The 23,723-nt window shown below is 53.4% G+C and overlaps 1 protein-coding gene across 1 annotated transcript; it reads left to right on the top strand.

The window, feature by feature from the left end:
• Positions 1-1,136: 1,136 nt before the first annotated feature.
• Positions 1,137-21,594, top strand: NLGN3 (neuroligin 3). Its single transcript, XM_022561028.2, has 6 exons — positions 1,137-2,553; positions 7,201-7,260; positions 8,973-9,122; positions 15,263-15,448; positions 18,015-18,804; positions 19,664-21,594. The coding sequence occupies exons 1-6, from the start codon at positions 2,097-2,099 to the stop codon at positions 20,505-20,507; spliced, it is 2,487 nt and encodes an 828-aa protein (XP_022416736.2). The 5' UTR covers positions 1,137-2,096; the 3' UTR covers positions 20,508-21,594.
• The last annotated feature ends 2,129 nt before the right edge of the window (positions 21,595-23,723 follow it).

The raw sequence follows: 23,723 nt of genomic DNA, 5'->3' as shown, positions 1-23,723 counted from the left end.
TGGCCTTGAAGACTCACAGTGGGTCCTAGGGTACAAAGGGCGTTTGGGGGTCGGTCGATTTGTCTAGGTGTTCACGGGGGGAGGGGCTGCAGGAAATTGACTCAAAGGAGAATGGCATTTGGTGCTGAAGGGTTACTGGAGAGGGAGGCATCCCTAAAGGGTTAATGGAATTTGCGGGGAGGGGCGGCACCGAGGGGGTTAATGATGTGTGTGGGGGGGGGGGTTGCTGGCGGGGAAGCCGTGTGAATGAGCGGTCTGTGCCCCGGAGTTGCCATGGAGACAGTGAATGGGGGGATTGTGTGAACTCAGCTGCGGACTATCCCCCCCCAATACACACACACACACACACACACACACACACACACTCACACTCCCTCCTGCCCCACCTCCCTACTCTTACCCCTTCCTTCCCCGTCCCCTCCTCCCCTCCACCCGGGTGCATTCTGGGCAGCGTCTGGGATCTAACCACCCATACTTTGCTCCCCTTTTCCTCTGAGCCCCCACCCCTTTAGTCGCTTTGCCCGCCCTCCCTCCTCCTCCTCTTTCTTCTTCTCTTTCCCTCTCTCTCCCTCTCCCCCCCCCACACACACGGACACACACACACACACACACACACATTCTCATTCCCTTCTCTTGGCGGCCGATTGCCGGGCGTTCCCAATCTCCCTCCCCCCACCCCTTCAGCCAGTTCTTAAAGGAGCAGGCCCACAATCTTGGAAGGCGGGAGAAATAGGGGGAAACTAAATTGTGTGTGTGTGTGTGTGTGTGTCCATGCGGAAGTGTCTGTGTGTGCCTGTGTATATATGTTGACTGTACAACTGTTTTGTCAGAAGGCCTGTGTGCCTCGAGTGTGTTGCTGTTTCTGTTCCTGTCTCCACCTATGTGTCACCATTATGCTGCATGTGTCTCTGGATATTTACCTATGCGATGTGTGTGTGATTATGTTTCAGTAAGTCTCTGCGTGTGTCTCTGAATGTATCTCTCTGTGAGTCTCTGGCTCTGTGAAGCTCTCTGTCTCAGAATGTGAGACTATATGAGGCGATCTCTGTGGGTTTGGAATGTATGTCTCTGTGAGTGAACATCACGGTGTCTGTGGTCCTGGCTTGCTCTCTCACTCCCTCTTTGAGTGTTTGTGAGTTTATTTCTATGAGTCTCTGAGTGTGTGTCCCCCGCAGTCTGCTGTTTATTTTACACTGGCTGAGCATCAACAATGCCTAGGGTGCTAGGCAGAACGCTTTCTGCCTCAGTCTCTGGCACCCCATGTGAATTAGAGATAGCTGACAGAAAGGACCAAGGCTTAAGGATGTGGGAGCAGTGAGGGCTTTGAGAAATGTACAGGAGGGTCTGGGGACTCTGGTGAATGGCTGTCCTGCCCCCTGCCCTGCCAGAGGGAGACGGGGTCTCTCTGGGGGCCCCTTTGCCTATCTACTGTGTTCCCTTCTTCTGCCTTAGTCCCGGAGTGAGGTTCACAGTCCTACTGTCTCCTGAGGTTGAGGTCCCTGTGTGGGGTCATGGGTCTTGGGGGGCTAGGAGCTCAGTGTCCACGCAGCGTGCCCAGCTCCATTTCCTGTTCTCCCATCGCCTGCTACCATATGCTACTCTGGTTCCAGCTGACCCCGATGAGCTCCATTGGCTGAGGAGTTGAAGTCGGGGACTGGCAACTTGCAGTGGCAACAACTGTCAATCTGTCGACCCCCTTGGCTTTTCCAACCATGGCCCGGACACAGCAAATGGCTCTGACTGGCAGTGGAGATCGTCTGAGGGTCCCTGGAACCCCGGGCATAGGAAACCTCTCCTAACTGTAGGAGAGTAGCCCAAGCGCAGCAGGGCCCCAAAGACCCACTCCATAGCCCTCCGCGACCATCTTGGATGACGCATACTTCCCTCTTTCCACAGGCCTGTCTGGCCCTGAGGGAGTCCCCTTTCTGAAGCTGTGGTGCTCAGAAGACCTGCTCTCTACATTGCCGGGCACCTGTAGGTGTCCCTCGAGAGCTCAGTTTTGAGGTTCAAGTCAGTGTGGCCATGAAGGGGCTGCCTATTGGGCTGATGCTGTGACCCCGGAGTCTGCCTTTCCTGCCAGTCCCCCGGCCCGGAACATGTGGCTGCGGCTTGGCCTGCCCTCGCTGTCCCTGAGCCCCAAGCCCACAGTTGGCCGGAGCCTGTGCCTCACCCTGTGGTTCCTGAGCTTGGTGCTGAGGGCCAGTACCCAGGCCCCAGCACCCACAGTCAATACTCACTTTGGGAAGCTAAGGGGTGCCCGGGTACCATTGCCCAGTGAGATCCTGGGGCCTGTGGACCAATACCTTGGGGTGCCCTACGCAGCCCCCCCCATCGGCGAGAAACGTTTCCTGCCCCCTGAACCACCCCCATCCTGGTCGGGCATCCGGAACGCCACACACTTTCCCCCAGTGTGCCCCCAGAACATCCACACAGCTGTGCCCGAAGTCATGCTCCCTGTCTGGTTCACGGCCAACTTGGATATCGTCGCTACTTACATTCAGGAGCCCAACGAAGACTGCCTCTACCTGAACGTCTATGTGCCCACGGAGGATGGTGAGTGCGGCCAGGCACTGTGCCCTCCTTGCCTCCCACCCGCCCCGCTGTGTTTGTGGCTGGCATGTGGTGGTGTGCCCTGCTGCATGCATCTGTCTGTCTGTGAAAATGCTTCTAACCATCACTCTGCTTGGCCTCTCCCTTCCTCCTCCCTGTTCTTTCCTCTCCCAGCATTGTCTGAGCTCCCATGTGTGAGTGACACTGTTACCAGGAGGGGCCTGGCCAGGCCTGAGAGCTTTGACAGGTCTAGGGCCAGGTGGTGGATGGGGGTTCCCTGGGGGAGTATGGGTCACTGCTGGCAGCTGCCCGCGGGAGGATGCTGGCGCCACCGGGCCCCCCTGTTGCCATTCCACCTGCTCGGAGAGGTGGTAGGTGTGTGTGGCCAAGGGAACTGGGTGTGTGAGGGGGGCAGGGGGCAAGCCTGGTGGGCAGTGCTTAGGTGCCTCCTCTTTCACTAGCTGATGCCTCCTCCCGCGGGGGTCACACTAAGGTAAGTGACAGAAGCAAGGAGATGGTGGGACAGGCTCTCTGCCACGTGCCGCCTGCAGAGCAGCTCTTGGGGCCTGGGGGGGTGCGGGTGCATGCCCCTGGGCAGAGGCCTCCTGTTATTTTTTAGTTTTTTATTCATTTTACAGTAAAGCGGATTTCCAAGGAATGCGCCCGAAAGCCCAACAAGAAAATTTGTAGGAAAGGAGGTAGGTAGCGAGCCGGCGGGGAGGGAGAGAGAGAGAGAGGGAGGGCTGCCTGCCCACCTGCCCTTGCCCCCGAGGACCCAGCCTTCCTTCAAGTAGCCCAGGCTCAGGGGGCGGTCGGTGAGCAAGCATAAGCTCCATCTCATCCGAGGGCCCCGGCTGCTCTTCAGGGAGGCTCTGGTGGCCTAAGACAGGTCCAGAGCAGAAGCAGCAACCCCATTTCTTCCAACCTTCCCAGCCCCAAAGTCCACCCTAAAGTGTGTGCCAAAGACAGAGCCAGTGGTTCCCTCTGGGACACCTCAGGAGAAACTCTAAGCCGCCAAGATGGAGCCAGAGGCTCTGACCTTTGCCTGGTGAGGGAGCCACCAGCTCATCCTTCCGTGCTCTTTCCCGGATTGAAAGTCGAGAGTCAACTCCCCAGCCGTGGAGCTTAGACCAAACTGTAGCCAAGTGTAGCAACCCTGCCCACCCCCCCCCACCCCCGCCCACCACCTCCGGCCAGGGCCTAGCTGAGTGACCCGGGCTAGCCTGGTGGCAGACCTTGGGGGTCTCCAGGAACTGTGCACTCTGAAGGAGGCACGAGATCCCGAATTGCAAACTGACCCTCTTTCCGGGAGGAATTTGTCACCCTCCACCCGTGTAATAATTCTTCCTGTTCAAATACCACTTTATGTTTTCTGCAAAGCGCTTGAATACTTACCTCAGAAAATCCCCCCCTCCCACTTCTGTGGAAGCTTATGAGGCAGGAATTGGTATCCCAATTTTACAGATGAGGAAACAGGCCCAGGGGAGTGACTTGCTGCTGCTCAGGGCCCCGTCGCTGGTCTGTGGCAGGACCTGGACCATAACCTGGGTCTCTTGACCCTCAGGGCCGTGTTCTTTCCACTGTAGCATGCGAGGCAACTCCCATCTGGTCCTTCCCACCTCCCCTACTCTGAAACAAATGGTGAAATGTGGATGGGTTGAACCGAATTGGAAACAGTAAGACTAAGGAATAAGTGGAAAAGCACAGCCTGGTCCCTACAACCCTTTGGCAAGCTTGGAGTCTGTTTTCCTTTGAAATCATAGGGCGGGGTTCCCCCAAGTGGGGTCGTCAGGATTCCTGGGACTGAGTGCCCCCTACTAAGTAAGAGTCTCTGCGGGCAGAGCCCGGCGATCTGCCTGTTGCACTTTTGATGCTCACTGAAGCTTTGAGTGAGGTCTGCTGCCCTGGGGATAAGCGTTACATCACCTCCCCACACCCAGCCCAGGACCTCACACTCAGAAGGCAATCAGTAAACATGTTTTTGCACGAATGAAGATGCATCGCGGTGCCGCAGAAAGAGTATGGGTCTGGGAGCCACAAGCCTGACCGAGTCCCAGCTCTGCTGCTAACTCACAGTGAAACCTTAGACAAGTCTTTTCCTTTGAGAACCTCTGTTTCTGCATCTGAAGGTGGTAGGGGACTATTCTGGTTTTAACATTCCATTAATGTATAAAAGATTTCAGGAAGAGGGTCTCTTAAACCTGCTGCTACTAGTTACTTGCTTACTTGGGTGCAGGGTGGCGGAGGGGGAGGCGATGACATTAACCATTTCCTAGGAGCAATGATCCCCCAGGGCACCAGTAAGAGCCTAGGGCAGTCCAGTCCAGTCCAGTCCTGAGAGTTTGGCTAGAGAGCCAACTGGACGCTCCAGTCAAGTTCAAACACTTACCAATCGTGATTGTTGACTATGGGCAAGGTCACGTGCTAGGTGCTGTTGGGACGTGGAGGGATACGAGGTGGAGGAAAGATTTAGAAATAACTGAAGACCTGATCGCTACTCTGAGGAAACTCCTAGCCTAGCATTGAAACTCAGCTGGTTTAGCTAAGCCCCACAGGCCGAGCTGGGAAGTGGGTTCCAGACAGCGTGGGAGAGGGCATCTGGTCATTTAGCTGCTCAAATGAGTTCCCTATCCAGGGCCTGTTGGCCATTTGGAACAGACTTAAAAAGTCTGCCTCTCAGGGGAGACCCGTCCCCAGAGGTGGTTAGGGTTGTGATGTGTGCAGGGCAGGCAGGGCTGGCCTGGCTGGGCTCCTGCCACAGCACAGTGTTGGGCTGGGGGACGGTGGTCAAGCTGGCCCGGGGATGGGGGACAGGCGTGGCAGCAAGGAGTTGCTCAGCGAGTGCTAAGCTGAGGGAGCAAAGGCATCTGTAAGGAGGAGGCTGGGACAAGGCAGCAACCCAGGGACATTCCCAGAGGGGGGCAAACGGGATGCATCTTCTAAGTCGGGGTCCAGGGGAAGCGAAGGATTTCTTGGGGAAGATAGGCCCTGTCCCCCAACCTCCACCCCCATCAAGTTGGAGGGAATTCATGTTTAGGGATGGGTGATTCCTTGCCGTTCGGGGGGCTGTCTGCTGTGTGGGTGATGACGCCCCATGTCCCACAGGGTTTCTGAGGGCAGCACCGTCGTCGTCAGGTGTTAAGACGGTAGGAGCCACGGGAGGTTCGGAAGCCGGAGGCAGTTTCTGCCCCTCAGGCTGGGCTCTTGCCCTGGTTGAAAAGCCATTTTGTAATTGGAGGGCGGCTCCTGTTGTGATTAATAGCTGTAAGGGAACCCAGACCAGCTGAGAAAGAGGGCTATTTGCTGCCTCCAGGCCGAGAGTATCTGACGTCTTAGACAAGAGGATAAGCCCTGGGGTGCCAACAGAATGACCTCCGTTTCTACACACTGACAAGCACCCAGGCGGTGGGTCCTCTTTCTCAAAGCCGTTCTCATGATGAACTTCTCATCTCCTTAGAATGAGAAGGAGAATTGGGGATAGCTCACCCAGGCCCTAAACGTCTCTCTTCTCTCCTCGGGTCTCTTCTTTTCTCTCCTTCCCTCCCCTCCCCTCCACCCCACCCCATGCTCCACCTCTTTCCTGACTTATTTTTTCCCTTCCCTTTCCCCCGTCCCAGAAAGGTGGCATGGTGCAGTGGAAAGACCATGGGCTTTGGAATCGAGCAGACCTGGGTTTGGATCTCACCTCTAGCACTTCCTAGCTGTGCAACCTTAAGCAAGTCACTTTGCCTCTCTGAACCTCAGTTTCCCCATCAGTGAAACAGGAATAAAGATAGTCCCTCCCTCAGTGGGGTGTAAGGATCAGACAGTAAGGCAGAAGTAGAGTGTCTGGCACATGGTAACCATTCGGTACATGGTAGGAGCTGCTACCATTATTCCTATCTCTGTTTTTTTCTCTCTCTCTCCCCCTCTCTCTCTTTCTCTCTCTCTCATGTCCCTTTTCTCCTTTTCCCCTTCCTTCTCTCCCTCCCTCCCTCTCTGGCTCTCTTTCAATCTCAGAGCAATGCTTGCTGCTCTCAGGCATGGTTCCTGTGGGCAGGAACCCCATTTGCCATTACCCAGAGCAGGCCCCAGTGAGGAAGACCGGAGGGAAAGCTTCATCTCCCATTTTCTCCTGTGGGAATCAGGGTCAGCTGAGGCCCAGCTGGAGCCTGCCCACTGGGCCCGAATAGCTCAGGGCTGGGGTCCCTGGCTCTGCCTTAACAGCTCATATCCGTATCTACACGTGCTGGCGATGCCGCCTCTCACCTTTGGTGCCTGCCTCTGCTCTCCAGCTCAGCCTGCCTGTGTACACACGTGCAGCCCCTTCCACCCAGGAGACGTCCCTCCCCTGAGTGGGTCTCTGGCTCTGTGCCCTGGCCCACCTGCTGCTACCTCCTTCCTAACTGGGAAGGTGGTTGGTTGAGACAGGCTGTTGGGGACAGAGAGGCGCAGGGAGGCCAGCACAGCAGGGGCCTTGCAACACTGTCATCCTGATGGTCTGGGCCTCAGCCCACCCATTCCCTCAGTTCTTGCCATCCCTCCTGCCTGTCCTGGGCCCAGGCCCAGAGCTGGCTTGCTGGGCCACACTGCAGTCATGCTGTTTTTGAATTCTCTCTCTGTTTTGTTCTCTGTTCTGTGCTGTTGTGTCTCCCCGTGTCTGGTCCCCAGGATCCGGCGCTAAGAAACAGGGCGAGGACTTAGCGGATAATGACGGGGATGAAGATGAAGGTATTTGGGGGCTGCAGGGCGTGGCGGCTGGTGCATGGCACAGAGCCCCTCCCCCTCTCGATGGGGAGAAGCCCCGTCTGTCTGTCTGTCCGTCCGTTGGTGTGTTTCTGTTCCTGTATGAGGCCGTTGGGCTGTTCATCCATCTTTGGCCTGGTCGGCCACTGGGAGTTCCAGGGTGATGGACACGGCTGGCGGGAACAGGGCACCACGAGCAGAGCCATGGGGAGGGCATCCTCCTCGACCCGGTCCCCACTGCCCAGAGACAGCTTCCTCCCCCATCTTCTGTGGTTCACGGGCACCTGCCCCTACTGAGCAGCAGCGAGAGTGGAGAGAAAGCAGGACTGAGGGGGGCGGGGGCGAGGAGAGGCACAGAGGAAACGGAATGGCGAGGAGCCCCTGTGTTTCTGCGGGGAGGCTGGCTCCTGGAGGAGGGGCCCAGCAGGATGCTGAACTGAGGAGTGAGGCAGTGACAACCACAGGGCCTGGGGAACAGCGCCACCTAGAACCTCCTTGGCCTTCACCCAGAAAGAGAGAGATGGCCTCAGGGCCAGGGGCTGTATTAGGTTCAGGACAGGGCCACAAGGACTGGGCCAAAGCACCGGGCTGAGGCCAGGACGCCACAGCCCGGTCAGTGGATGGCATAAGATCCTTGGGTGACGGTTGAACCAGTCTTCCTTCCTCCTCAGGAAAACAGGTTGTGTTTGCTCGGCAGCAGAGAGCATTCCCTTCTACCTCCACGCCCCAGACATGGCCTGGGGGCCACACAGCTCAGGGGAGCCCACTGGTGGCTGGTAGGGCTGTGCCGGTGCGGCAGAGTGTGGTCCAGCTCACAGGCCGAGAGGCTTCAGGTCGAGGTGATCAGGCTGGGAGCCTTCTCGTGGCCGCCCAGCCCTGTCGCCGCACTGCTCGGGTCTTGGGAGCAGCCGCTTAAAGGTCTCTCGTTGAGTGGCCTCTGCGGAGGCTCCATCTTCATCTTAAAGCTGCCTGGGGGCAGGCTCTCTCATCCTTAGTCCTGCCCCCACCTCTTCCCCATCCCCAGTGTTTCCAGTTAAGTCTGCCTGATGCCCGGGGAGAATGGGGTAAACGAGCACGTGGCTGAGAAACCATGTCAGTGAGGCTCTCCCCGCCACAACACACACACCCCATCTCTGCCATTCACTCCCCTGTCCCCACATTCTCCCTTGTTCTCTTCCTGTGCCACCCCCTATTCCCGCCCCTCTTGTCTCTGTCTGCACTGGGGGGCCAGCTGCTGCCAATGGCCGTATTTCCATGTAACTGGTCTAGTCCTGGGGGTTTCAGGGCTCCCCAGCCCCTGCTCTCTAAAGCCATGTCAGGTCCCAGGACTCCTGGGTGCCCGGGGCAGGGACTCACTGATCCAGCTAAGGGACCTGCCCTTTCTCTTCCTCCCTCCCCCTGTCCCCCAGGGCCCAGCCACGGCCTCTGTAGACCTAGCCGTATCAGGAACGCCTGGCTGCCTTCTACTGGGAGGCACTTGAAACCAGAGTCTTTAAAAACATCACCGATGTCCAACTTTCTCTGGCTGATGCTCAAGCTCCGGGCTGAACAGCCCCATGAGTCCTGCCCTCAGAGATGGCGGTGGTGTCCTGGCACCTGGGATAGCTTTGCTGCCCACACCCCCCCACCCAGGGCTGGCGGGGGTGGGGGAGGAAGGGCAGCCTACCCAGCCTGTGTCTCACCCCTTCTCCTTGCAGACATCCGGGACAGTGGCGCTAAGCCTGTCATGGTCTACATCCATGGAGGCTCTTACATGGAAGGGACAGGCAACATGATTGACGGCAGCGTCCTGGCCAGTTATGGCAACGTCATCGTCATCACCCTCAACTATCGGGTTGGAGTGCTAGGTATGGTTCCCTGCTGGGTGCCTAGAAGGAAGCCTGGGTTCTCAAGGAGGGAGGAAAGAAAGCTGAGGAGCTGAGAACAGGCCGCCTTGGTTCTCTAGCTGGTGCTAATGACCATGGCCACAATGTTGTTATCCCATAGCCCCTACCCAACTGCCCGGGGCTTCCCCACAGCATCCCTAGGCCCGTTCCTGGAATGTCGAGATGCCACTGGAAACTCAATTCAAACTTCACACCTTCTCTTAGGTCTCCAGCCAGGTCTCTGGTTCCAGACTTTTGCCTGGCTGAGTTTTGTAGAGTCGATTCATTTTCTGGTGTCCTATCCTCATCCCGACCCACCCACCCCACATCCCTAAACACCCCACACATGCACAGATACTCCTTCTAGCCAATCACATATCCACACACCCACGTCCCCTCACATGTCCACCGTCCACGCTGCCCACATCCACCAGCATGCATCTATTTCTCGCTCACCCCCCCAAGCACACATACATACCCATACACATACAGACCCCGACATCTACATCTACAGACCCCCTCACATATATGCACATTCCCCCACCACTCCATACACACTGCACACGTATAGTCTCCCTGATGCACATATCCACATACCCAGATGCCTCTCTACACTCCACATCCACACCGCACATCTACACAGATTTCTCTCACCTTCCATGGACGCGTACACACACACACACACACACGTTCCCATGTATCTCTCCCTCCGCATCGCTGTATCCACATCTGTGCCCACATACACCACAAGTGCCCCCACGCTCACGCTTTCCTCTACCCCCATAATACACTCTACACAAAGACCCACACCCTGCACGTCCACATCCGCGCACAAGCCCCACATATATATACCTCAAATGTACACAAATGTTCCTTCCACACATACACGGGCAGATCCACGTCCCCCTACACACCCCACTTCCACCTCTCCTCCAACAGCCACACACACACGTATGTCCCTCACCTTCCCTACACAAACACGAACCAGCGTTCCCCTCCCTACACATGTGGGAGCCATACCTGCACGTCCACACCTCCCCAGCCCATAGTACACAGATACTACGCACGTACCCCTCATATCCCTGCTTCCACATCTACGTACACATCCCATGCACTACGCTTACACATCCCCCCTTATACACACACCCACAGGCCCCGATACACGTACCCATATCACATACACACACACACTCTTCCTATACACATCTGGCATATATATGTCCAATACATACATATTACATATTCCTACCCCACGAATATACACGCATCCATATCCCCACACCTGGTCATCCATATCCATACACGCATACACACTCATGCACACCCCACACTTACATATCCCACATACATACATTGCACATTTATTCTACTCTCTCCACACATACATCCCCATACACTCCCACCCATTACACCATCTTCCTCCCACACACACACACTTACTTCCCAAATACCTCCTGATACACACCCATATCCCCTTCCCCACACATACTCTGTCACCCACATGCTTATTTTGGTGATTTACGCTGCCCCTCTGCCCTGTGCCTTCCTTGGTAACTGTTAATGCCTAACTGTGGCCAAGGTCTTGAGGGCGACCAAGCACACACGGCCTTGCTCCCTTTCGGATGCTCACCCAGGCCTCTGAGGGCACACGCGGCCCCATAGCCCTGGAGTGACACAAAGAAGCCAACTTCCTGCCCGGAAGGCTGGGGTCCTGAGTCCCAGTGGGTGTCTGGGCTGTTTCTCAGGTCTGCAGGCCTGGGTGCTGAACGAGCAATTAGGCACGGCTTACTCCAGGGCTTGCTGGCTGACAGGACCCTATTTTAATTTGCTTTTGAGTATGTGGCTTTGGCAGTTGGCATCCCAGAGGCCCCAGAGCTGCGTTTCACTTCTGGGTGCATCCACGTACACGGAAAGGCAATCTTCTCTTGACTTCCCCTTAATACTATGTGAGATAGCAAGACACCTTTTGGGGGTTCAGATGAGAGAAATGATATTCCCAGAAAAAAGTGGAGCCTGGGTTCCCTTCAGCGGCATCTGGATGCTGGGTGTGACATATGCAGGGCGTCTCCCTGGCCTCTCCACAGTCCAGTGGGCTTTGGGTTTCATGGTTCTGCCACTGCTCCTCTGTCTCTCTGAGTTGCCACAGACATCATGGCAAGGCTCTGTTCTGTAAGCTGTTCTGTCCTGTTGAGAAAGGGGATCTGAGTCTCTGATAGTAAAAATGGTACCATGAAGGTGGCTGCAAACCCACATGCTTGGGCTGCATAGTTCCTGAAGAGTAATGCGTATACAAACGTAATCACACACAGATACACAGGCACAAGTGCATGGTAGTTGAAGGCCAGAAGTAACTGTGTTACTTTATTTTCTAAATGAGGGTGACAGGAAATATTCAACTCGGTTGCTTTTAAAAATTATCAACACAAAGCTCCAGTCTCTAAGGATCAATGGAAAGCACGGGGAATACTAAGAATATGCTTCAGTTCCAAATGATCGGACCAGGTAGGAATGAAAGAAAAGAGAGAGTGGAGCATCGGGGGAGAAGAGAGGAGAAAATAAGGAAGAGAAGGAAAGGACGGGAAAGAGAAAAGAGGATAAGAGTGACACACAGAAAGGAGGCGGAAAGGAGACAGAGGAGAGATTCAAGGTTTGAAGTGTCAGTTGGGAGCTGTGGGCTTCGCGGAAGGCTATTATTGCTGGCGAGCGCTCCCTATGATATCCTGATTTGCTGATTACTTCACAACCCTTCAATTGCTCTAATCTTTAAGCTTGTATATCAGAAGTTCTTAACCTTCTGGGGAGTCTTGGACCCCTTTGAAATTCTGATGAAAGCTATGGACTCTTCCCCAAAAAAATGCATGTGTGTGTGCGCGCACGCACACACACACACACACACACACACACACACACACTTACAGAAATTATTTCATGGATCCCACTGAAACTCATCCACGAAATTCAGGTTAAAAGACCCCACCACCACCACCTTATAACCTCCTCTCATTTGGATAACCAGAACAGCACATCTCGGGGTAGGATTTTTATTCTTTGAGCTTAAATAGTTAATGATCAAACTAATATTACCCAAACCTCAGAAGGAGCCATAAACTGAGATTTGGCCAGAAGTTCCCCACCACTTCCTGTGTACCCTTTAGTGCCTGCTCTGGAACACAATGTAATCAATAAGCCGCTGATTGGATTCTGGGTACATTCAAGATGTTTTTGTCTCTTGGCGCCAGATTTAGAACACGGGCCTGTCTCTGAATCTTGGGGATTTTGCTGTAGAGCTGAGGCTTTGTTGTTTTGTTTCCCAAAACATCCCAGAACAGGTGGCCAGTTTTGGACCTCAATTATATGCATTCATTCACCCTCCCTCCCATCAGCTTCTCTGAGCCCTGAGCCCAAGCAGACGGTTTCCTCCAAGGTGCTTCTTTAGACATCTTGGTGACTCATGTACTTGGAGAATGTCACAGGCTATTCCATGGATCCCATCCAAGGCAGAGGGGTAGCTATAATCGGAGAAGCCCCCACTGGGCTTGAGACCAACAAAAGAAAGGGACCCCAGCAGGATACAGGACGTGGATATCCCTGGGGCTGAGGAAGTAGGGGCTTGCCGAGTTTTATTCTGGGTTTCAGAATTTAATCCTACATTCTTGCTCAGGTACCCTTCAGGCAAACTGAAAACCTGATAAATGTCAAGCGTTGGGTGACACAGATACCTGGTTTTGATACAATGTGCCAGATTCCCGTCTTCTGTTGACAAGCAGCTTACCATGCACTGCAGTATAAACTTGGGCCCAGGGAGACTGGCTCAGATTTGCTCTAACAGTTTATGGAGTTTGGTGTTTCAGCCCTCATTCTCACATGGTTTCTGTGGGTGACTGAGTTACTGGGGAGCTAGTAGCGAGTGATCGCTCTCCCAGACTGACAGGTTTTTGCGTGCTTGTGGTCGGCGACGTTTTCTGTATCATCCGCCTGAGCCTGTTGGATAGAGCACTTCAAGCAGGACGCTTGTAGTAGGATGCTTGGCATGACATCATCCACAGGCTTCAGTGCCTCTTATCCTGAGGTTTGTGGGATCTGAGGGAGCAGAGAGTGATGGTCAAATCCTCCACCCAGCCCTTTCAGACCTTTGTTTCTAACCCAGGAAATTGGTACATGTTGGAGAAATCTACTGCATCCAAATGCAGGCTCTTCATGCTGGTTAGGACAGACGTATTTGACACGTTCCACTGAACGATACTTTGGCAAAGACTGAAGCCAAGTCTGCTATTGCGAAAATAAGAGAAAAGGGAGAGAGAAAACAGGGGAAGGAGAGAGGAGGGAGAGAGGACAGGCAGGCTAAGAGAAACACATAGTGATTTTTGCTGGAGGGTCGCAAGGCTTGGACAGCCGGGATGGATCTTGGTCAGCATACTTTAAGACTTGCAGGAGCAACTTCAGCTTGTGAACGAGTCAGGCAAAGGAGAAGCTGGTTCTCTTGTCTAGAGGAACAAGAGCTCCTCCGTTCATCCTCATTCAGGCTTTCTCTAATTCCTTCTCATTTCCTCATCGGGAACCTGGGGCTAAAGAGGGCTTGTGACTAGGTCCTGGGAGGAATAACTAAGTACTTTACATACTTAATTGCACCAAAGGTAAATTAATAACACACTTGAAGAGGGTGAAATGAGCTCTTTTACAGAAACTAGAAACAAAAGGACTCAAGAAAGACAGTGATGGGGTCTTGTGCCTGCCTGAGTCTGTTTAAGGTCAGCTTCTGCCCGTGGACTACCAGGACCGACAGAGAACTCTCTGTGAGCTGAGGGAGCCTCCTCAAACATGGCCTCCCACAAAGTTGATCCCAGGGGCTACAAATGACCTTTTAACTGTGGGGTCAAAAAATACTCACCCAGGTATAGGTTTCCAATGTGTAGGAGCACCACAGCTACCCACTTGGAAAGAACCTTTCTAAAAGCCTAGGGCAGGAGAAGATAGAGCCTTCCAAGGAGACTAAGGATCAGGGAAGAGAGAAAAAATGAAGCAGCAAGATCAGACTAAAATGGAAGCAGGGTGGGGGGGAATATAGGACATCTCTGTGGGATAGCCAGCAGGTGGGCGGGAAGGTAGTTGCCATGGCAACAAGTCTCCACAGCAGCAAATCCCAGCAGGTGGGTGGGAAGGTAGTCTCCATGGTGACATGTCTCCTCAGCAGCAAATCCCAGTGGGTGGGCAGGAAGACCTGTTTCTGTGGTAACCGCACTGCACTGACTTCCCCATTTCTCCACTAGAGGAAAAAGATGGTCTAACCCAGTGGTTTTCCAACTTTAGCAGGCATCAGAATTACCTGGAGAGCTTGTTAAACACACGGATTGCTGGGCCCCATCCCCAGAGTTTCCGATTCATTAGGTCTTGGAGGAGGGGGAAGTGAGGACCTGCCGTGAGAATGAAGAGAAGGGGGCATCCGAGACCCTGGAAGGAAGTGGAAATGGATGAACTTGGGCAGGAGGGGCAAGGAAGGCTTAGGAATTGTAGCCTCTTGGGATCTTCACTTCCTCCAGAGAGAGGAGGATGGGGAACGAGAAGTAACTGTAGATGTGTAATGTGCTGATCATATTCGAGATGCTTATGTTCATTTTATCCTTGTTACAACCCTTTGAAGTATTTTATCCCCATTTTACAGAAGAGGAAACTAGAGCCCAGAGATTCTCAATAACTTGCCTAAAGCTACATGGCCAGTAAGTGGTAGAGCCAGGACTCAAACCAAACTGACTCCAGGGTCCCTGCTCTTTCCACTCTACCTTGCCAGGTGCTAGGGTAATGTCCCGGCTGGTACATCAGGGCAGAGGATGCTGGGTCCTGGTCATTTGCAGTTCCTGCAGTTTAAGTCTCCCAGCTGGAGGCATCCCTTTTGAACAGTTTGGAGACCTCACCTTCCAAACTGGAGAATGGGTGGGAGGTAGGAAGCCGATCCTTCCTATAGTGATGGCGCTGGTCCTTGCAGAAAGGAGCAATGGTTAATGCTAGCTGGGTGGAAAGAGCTGCGCTGCATGCTCATCCTCCGTCCTCATGCCCCCAACTGTCACCGTCATCCAAATCCTCCATCCCTCCACCTTCACTGTCCTCGTGCCCTTTGTTGAATCCAGGTTTCCTGAGCACTGGCGATCAGGCTGCCAAGGGCAACTATGGGCTCCTTGACCAAATCCAGGCCCTCCGCTGGGTGAGCGAGAATATCGCCTTCTTCGGTGGTGATCCCCGCCGTATCACCGTCTTTGGCTCGGGCATTGGCGCGTCCTGTGTCAGCCTCCTCACGCTGTCGCATCACTCTGAGGGTGAGTAGCTCTTGGAACGAAACAGGAACTAGACAAGTGCTGGCCGCCGACCCTGAGCCCCAGTCCCTCCAGGCTCCAGGGTACCCAATTCCATGTCCCAGGAGCATCCAGGGGAGTCAGCAGCCCTCACCTGCCAGCTCGGTGTCCCTTTGGGGAGAAGTGGAAGGGAAATGTTTCTCGAGGGGAAGATGTAATTCTCCCACTGTGAGAGAGGGAAGGAGAGAATCCCATTTACATCTTGAGAAAGGAATGTTCTCCTGATGTGGGAGTCTTATTGAGGAGCGTGGGAGTAGAATGTCTCTCTCTGAAGGACAACGGCTCTTTTTGGGCGGGGGTGGGGGGGGGTGGGGATCTTTCCGTGTGGGAAGGACACATGACTTCGGGTAGAGCTCTAGAGTGGAAATTAGTTTTTAGGTGTAAGAGACATTCTCTGCCTTTCTCGCTGAAGAACAAGTCTGTGCAAGACGGGAACTGCCCTTGACGGGGGGTGGGGGGGGGTGGGGGGTGGGGGGGGTGGGGGGGGGGGGGGCAGAGATGGGACCGAAGTGAGGATTACAAACCTGCGGGTGGGCTTTGCCTGAGGGATGTCGAGCTCTTATCAGACTCCAGACCAGACCTCTCCCGCCCCCGGGCTGTACAGCCCCCTCTAAGGGAGACTCATTTTTAGCCCGAAGGGAAACCTCTCTCCTTGCTGTGGGTCCCCCTGCCAGTGACCCTTCCAAGGGGGCCAAATAGGGCCTTTTTTCTGCTCAGCAGGAAGTGCTCTCTTCATTCTCTTCACCTCTGGACTATAAGAGCCCTTTCTACCTCTGAGGGGCAAAGATGAGCTTCTCACAAAGAAGAGATCTTCCCAAAATAAGTGTCCTTCTCCGAGATAAGGAAGGCCGTAAGAGAGGACAGGGTTTATTACTGAAATCAACCTTATGAGTTAGTGATATTCTAACAGAAAGACTTGCAGTCTCTCTTTGAAGAAGGCCTGTCTTTCTGAAGGAGAAAAATCACCTTCTCTGACCTAGAAATTCTGTCTCTATCCCTCCAGGGACTCCATGACGGGAGACTAAGGTGGGATGTAGGGAATGTTGGATGTACATCCCTCCTTTAGAATATGTTTCTAGGTGACAGTACAGGAACGGGAATTCCTTTTTTCCACCAAGGAGGGTGAAGTGACTAGTTGTGAGGGTGCCTCTGTTTGGAAAGAGGAACGGTGCCTCCTCTGATTAGGGACTATTTCCCTGGGAGGAGAAGGCCTTTCTTGGTGTGCTGCTATTCTCTGTCTCATAGGGGGCCTGTGTCCCTGGAGACCTGGCTGCTTTTAAGATTTATTCTCTTGGGACTTCCCTGGTGATCCAGAGGTTAAGACTTTGCCTTCCAGTGTATGGGGTGCAGGTTCGATCCCTGGTCCAGGAGCTAAGATCCCACATGCCTCCTGGCCAAAAAACCAAAACAGAAAACAGAAGCAATATTGTAACAAGTTCAATAAAGACTTTTTTTAAAACAATCTAAAAAAAAAGATTTATTGTCTCCGTTTTTCTGTAACTGATTAATGGAGAATAATCTTTCAAAAAGTGAGGCTCACTTAAGTACTCATCTATATTTCTCTCCCTCTCTTTTTCACCCATGCAAACTCCCTTTCTCTTTCTCTCTCTCTCTCTCTTTTTTTTTTTTTTTTTTTTTGGCTGCACCATGCGGCATGCAGGGTCTTAGTTCCCTGACCAGGGATCGAACCCGTGGCCCCTGCATTGGGAGCATGGAGTCTTAACCACTGGACCACCAGGGAAGTCCCGTAAACCCCCTTTCTCTTAGAGGAACAGAACTGTGCACCTGAGGGCCAGGTTCTCCCTTACTTGGGAATGTTGGGGCCAGAGAGAGAATGATACCTTTTTCCCCTAGGGGGGAAGAATCATCTACTTTTTGAGTTTGGGGGACTGGTTCCCTCTCACCTAGGGGGAAATTTGGATCTGAGGCATCAGTAGCTTCGGGAAAAGGAAAGTGTCTGTGGAGGTTACAGCCTGGGAGGGCATGTTCCCTGGAGACTTTCAGACCATAGGGCCTTTGCCCTTGGGAATCTTTCCCTAAACTCCCAGAATGTGAGGCTCTCTCCTGTCTGCATTTCTCATCTCTCATGAAAAAGACCCCTTTGTGGTGGAAGCGCCAGCTCCCTGGTGGTGTGCTGGCACAGAGCTGGGCCCAGCTGGGCAGGAAGCAAGAGGGGAAGACAAGGAGAGATAAAGAGAGGGAGCATAAGGAAGCTGATGTCTGGGACCCAAGGGGTTAATTCTTCCTGGCGTTTCCTTAACCCCCAAGTTACCAACCATCACCCAGAACAAGGAAGCAAGAAGCAGGCAGGGGATCAGTCAGGAAAGGAGCCCAACAACCCCTCCCCTGGTCCTAACCCATCATTCCAGCCGAAAGGGTTACTCGTCCTTTGCAGTCCATTCAACCCAGAGGGCAGCCTCAGTAACAAAGGAATGAGGAGGTGTTCGATCTGTCCCTCAGGGACAAGCAAGGGAGGCTTAAGCTGTGAGAGACACGACAGATCTGACCTGGTGCTGCTTACTTTCTATAGGGCTTTTCCAGAGGGCCATCATCCAAAGTGGTTCTGCTCTGTCCAGCTGGGCTGTGAACTACCAACCAGTGAAGTACACCAGCCTGCTGGCAGACAAGGTAGGCTGTAACGTGCTAGACACCGTCGACATGGTGGACTGTCTTCGGCAAAAGAGTGCCAAGGAGCTGGTAGAGCAGGACATCCAGCCTGCCCGCTACCATGTGGCCTTTGGCCCCGTGATTGACGGTGATGTCATTCCTGATGACCCGGAGATTCTCATGGAACAGGGCGAGTTCCTCAACTATGACATCATGCTAGGTGTCAACCAGGGTGAGGGGCTCAAGTTTGTGGAAGGGGTGGTGGACCCTGAAGATGGTGTCTCTGGCACTGACTTTGACTACTCAGTCTCCAACTTTGTGGACAATCTGTATGGCTATCCTGAGGGTAAGGACACCCTGCGGGAGACCATCAAGTTCATGTACACAGACTGGGCAGACCGTGACAATCCTGAGACCCGCCGTAAAACACTGGTGGCACTCTTCACTGACCACCAGTGGGTGGAGCCCTCAGTGGTGACAGCTGATCTGCACGCCCGCTACGGCTCGCCTACCTACTTCTACGCCTTCTACCATCACTGCCAGAGCCTCATGAAGCCTGCTTGGTCAGACGCAGCTCATGGGGATGAAGTACCCTACGTTTTCGGTGTCCCTATGGTAGGCCCCACTGACCTTTTCCCCTGCAACTTCTCCAAGAATGACGTTATGCTCAGTGCTGTCGTCATGACCTACTGGACCAACTTTGCCAAGACCGGGTAAGGAGAAACTGGGGGTTCTTCTTTGGGACCCCAGCATGCCCTCCCCTCTGCTCCTCTATCCAAACCTCTTCCATCATCTCCTTTCCTAAGACAGTCCCCAAATCTTGATTGGTAACCCCTTCATCCCTCTTCCTACGTCCCCCTTTCTAGTCTTTCATGCCATTTCCTTCCCTTAAAAATTTTGTTGGGCTTCCCTGGTGGCGCAGCGGTTGAGAGTCCGCCTGCCGATGCAGGGGACGCGGGTTCGTGCCCCGGTCCGGGAAGATCCCACATGCCGCGGAGCGGCTGGGCCCGTGAGCCATGGCCGCTGAGCCTGCGCATCCGGAGCCTGTGCTCCGCAACGGGAGAGGCCACAACAGTGAGAGGCCCATATACTGCAAAAAAAAAAAAAAAGTAAAAAAATTTTGTTGAGGCTCAGAACTCAGCATTAGGATTGAGCAGGAGTGAGAGTTACTGGCAGAACTATGGGATTGAAGGTTAGATGGTCGGAGGCCATGTGAAGTGGGAATAAAGTACATTCAGAAAGAGCTTTTAAAGGGCTCTCAGAAAAATTGGGCAGCTGAAAAGATTGATGGGTGCTCTGTAGCTTGTGAGAAGAAGAAGCGTCCTATAGGTTGATCTCACAGGATGGGCGTAGGGAAGGATGAAATGGTTTCCATGATGTCACGGGCAATAGGAGTTCAAGGCCTGGGGAAAAACAGGGGTATGGACAGAGGGAAGGACCCTGAAAAAGATGGAAATGGTGGGACATTTTGGACTGGGAAAGGGGTTTAGGGCTGGGTGTGAGAGGAAGAATCCTGGACCCTTTCCTTGTCTAGGTAGAGTGGTGACCCCAGATTTCCATGTGGTATTTCAGGGATCCCAACAAGCCGGTCCCCCAGGACACCAAGTTCATTCACACCAAGGCCAACCGCTTTGAGGAAGTGGCCTGGTCCAAATACAATCCCCGAGACCAGCTCTACCTTCACATCGGCCTGAAGCCAAGGGTCCGCGATCATTACCGTGCCACTAAGGTGGCCTTTTGGAAACACCTGGTGCCCCACCTATACAACCTGCATGACATGTTCCACTACACGTCCACAACCACCAAAGTGCCACCCCCGGATACCACCCACAGCTCCCACATCACCCGCAGGCCCAATGGCAAGACCTGGAGCACCAAACGACCAGCCATCTCACCTGCCTACAGCAATGAGAATGCCCAAGGGTCCTGGAACGGGGACCAGGATGCAGGGCCGCTCCTGGTGGAGAACCCTCGTGACTACTCCACTGAATTAAGCGTCACCATCGCCGTGGGGGCCTCCCTCCTCTTCCTTAATGTCCTGGCCTTCGCTGCCCTCTACTATCGGAAGGACAAGCGGCGTCAGGAGCCCCTGCGGCAGCCCAGCCCTCAGAGGGGAGCCGGGGCTCCTGAATTGGGAGCTGCTCCCGAGGAGGAGCTGGCAGCACTGCAGCTGGGCCCCACCCACCACGAGTGTGAGGCGGGTCCCCCCCATGACACCCTGCGCCTCACTGCACTGCCCGACTACACGCTGACCCTGCGACGCTCCCCTGATGACATCCCACTCATGACCCCCAACACTATCACTATGATCCCCAACTCCCTGGTGGGGCTGCAGACGTTGCACCCCTATAACACCTTTGCCGCAGGGTTCAACAGTACCGGGCTGCCCCACTCACACTCCACCACCCGGGTATAGCTGCAGCCCAGAGCACAGCATATATCCCGGCTCTGTCCCTCCCAGATCCACGAACACACACACACACACACACACACACACACACACATATATGTATACGCACGCACCCACACCCGACAGCAGACCCACCTGCACAAACATAGACAGATGTGGGCACGCACCCGCATGTGCAACAACACAAATAAGGAAGTAAACCTGAACAAACCCTTCAAGTGGGGACGCAAACGAGTCCTTGGGGAACTGAGGACCCGTGGAACAGCAGCTGAAGCCGGTTCCCCGAGCCTGACCACAGACACTACTGGGGAGCCTGAAGCACCAGCTGGACACCCCCTTGGTGCTCGCCTTCCACCTCTCTTGGAACTGCACCACCGACCAACTCCAGACTTGGGAGCTTTAAAGAGCAGAGTAGCTCTTTCTCCCCCAGACTTGGTCTTTTTTCTGGGTCTTGTTTTTGTTGATTTTTAAAAAAAATTTTGGAACAAGTGCTTCTCCAACCGATGGGTGCAAAGAAGCTCCGGAAGGGAGGGCTCCAGGCCCAGGTCTCTCTGGCTCTGGAACTCCCAGTGCTCACACAATCCGACCAAGGAACATGGCCCCCAAGAAAGAAACAGGTTCCAGCAAAACCATGGGGAGAAGGAGCAAGGGACTCTCACTGGATGGGGTTGGAGGGCCTTGGGGGGCAACTTGCCAGCCGCCTCTGTATCTCTGCGGAGGGCTGCAGAGACCGCAGGGTGACCTGCGTCCCCCAGAGGCCAGGAGCGTCCGCCTAGCTAGACCAGGCAGGGGACTGCAAATTTGGTGAAGGAGGTTTTGTGGAGGCCATGTGATTATCGGTGCCCTGGGTACAATCTGGGTTCTGCCTCTGCCCTTGGGGTAATGCTATCAGAAATTCGCCCCATTTTCTTTACAGAGTCTCTTTTGTGTCTGTCATTTCTCTTTCAAAAAGGTGGTGTTTTTTGTTGTTGTTGGCTTTTTTTTTTTTTTTTAAAGAAAAGTTCTTAAAACACTAACGGAAACCCACGGAGTTTGTCCTTTGTAAAAATTTTAAACACAGTGTCTTGATATAAAAATAAAAAATCCAGTTAGCACTCCCAACCTGCCTCCCTTGCACAGGCCTTGCCCAACAGACCTCCTGGCAGGGCGCCTCCCTCTGCATCCTGTGCCTTTAAGCTGATACAAGTCTGGGCAGCACACTACCGGCCCCCTTCACGAAGGCCTCTCCAATCTTAATCAGGTTGCAGTCCCCACCCCCCTACCCCCCCAACGCTCTGGGTTCCTGCAGCTGAAGCCTTCTCTCAGCACCTCGGGCCTCCTAATGAAACATCAAAAAAAAAACACTTCCTTCTTCACTGCGCCACTCTGCTGCCGCCGCCACCACCCGCCGCTGCCTCTGCCACTGCCACCATTGCCACCACCCTGCCCTCGTCCTGGACTGGGGGCTGGGAGGAGGTCTGCCCTCTAACGTGCTGAAATTCTTTTTCGTGTCCGAATCCAGTGCAGCATCAGATATGTGGACTCCCTGGCCTTGGGTGACTGACAGAGCAGGGGCCCTCTCCTCCCCAGAGATACTGGTTTCCTGGTCTATGAATTAAAATTGGAGAAGTCACTGGGGCTCTTGGAGCATTCCTCTCCAGGATGGTGATCAGTGGCTCCCTGTCAACCCTGGGGGACAGATTCAATGGGCTCCACAGAGTTAGCATTATGGTATCGTATTATTCTCAGTGACTTGAAGGACTGAACCAGGAGTCTGCTCATCAAGTGTGACAGTTGGGTGGGGTTGCTGACACCTCAGAAACCAGGAATAGAATTCTTCAAAGTGACCCTGACAAAATGAGGGAGATGAACCAACACAACAGTACAAAGACCAAAATCGAGGACTAGTATACTAATATGGTACGTGGGGACAAGAGAGATGGGCAATGATTGACTTGACCCAGGTTAGTTAAAAAAGAAAAAAAGAACTGGGGGGAGGCTGGCAGGGTGGGTCACGAGTTGAATGAGTCTGAGTCCGTAGTGTAGAACTGGTTTTCTCTTCCCTCCCTGCTCCCTCCCACCCTCTTCTTTCTCTTCCTCCCTCCCTCCCTCCCTTCCTTCCTTCTTTCCAAAACTAACTCAAATACTAGCATATCATTGGGGCTTCCCTGGTGGCGCAGTGGTTGAGAGTCCGCCTGCCGATGCAGGGGACACGGGTTCGTGCCCCGGTCCGGGAAGATCCCACATGCCAGCGGAGCGGCTGGGCCCGTGAGCCATGGCCGCTGAGCCTGCGCGTCCGGAGCCTGTGCTCCGCAACGGGAGAGGCCACAACAGTGAGAGGCCCGCGTACTGCAAAATAAATAAATAAATACTAGCATGTCATAACAAAAATTTAGGATGGAATCCCTGGGAAGTAATCAGAATCCGAATTTTTAGAATTAGAAGTAACCTCAGAGTCATGTAGTCCAACCCACTTATTTTATAATTGGGTAAATGGGCTCAGAAAAGCACAATGTCACAGTGTTAGAAACAGATCTAGAATGCAGTCCAGTAACATATGACCTTTCTCATGCTCCTCAACTTTCTCCACTCTACCTAGTATTGGTTAGGCCTTTGAAAACAGTCGTGGGTCTGCCCTTGGTCAACACATTTTCAGCATATGTGGAAAAGCTGCAGAGGGTCTGGAGAAGAGCAAAAACAATGCGCCAAAGGACTAGGGTTTGTTTTTTTTTTTTTAATTTAGAAAGGAAGAAGCTGATGAAGTAACATTCAATAATTGTAGAGCACCTACTATATGACAAGTGTGCTATACCATCTTCAGAAATGTAACTCCTAAATAAGGACAGAGCTGGTGATCTGTTCTCCATTTCTTCTGAGACAGATAGAGGGGAAAAGATTGTTAAACACAAGGCAAAACTTTGCTGTAGATAGGAGCTGATCATGGCACGTAGTAAGTCCTCAATAATAGTTGCCAAATTGAGTGAACGACTAAGAGAAGCCATGGTGCTCACCTTCCTGAAGGCGGAGAGGGCTGGGTTACGTGACCATTTTAGATCAATTCAGAGTCTTTGTTGTCATGATCCTTTCATTGCTCCATGTCAGATATTACCAAATTGGGCCTCCTCTTATGGGGGGGGTGTGTGTACCTCCAAATTAGGAGGCTTTCTAGTTGGGAAGATTTAGACATTGCTTCTCCTCTAAGAACTCAAGGTGCCATAGCAAACCCAGCTCCAATCCTATTTG

The sequence above is a fragment of the Delphinapterus leucas genome, chromosome X, assembly GCF_059928025.1.
Source record: "Delphinapterus leucas isolate spDelLeu-1000000601 "Yukka" chromosome X, BTC_Dleu_Yukka2, whole genome shotgun sequence".
In the NCBI taxonomy this organism is placed as follows: domain Eukaryota; kingdom Metazoa; phylum Chordata; class Mammalia; order Artiodactyla; family Monodontidae; genus Delphinapterus; species Delphinapterus leucas.
This window is presented reverse-complemented; position numbering and strand designations above follow the sequence as displayed.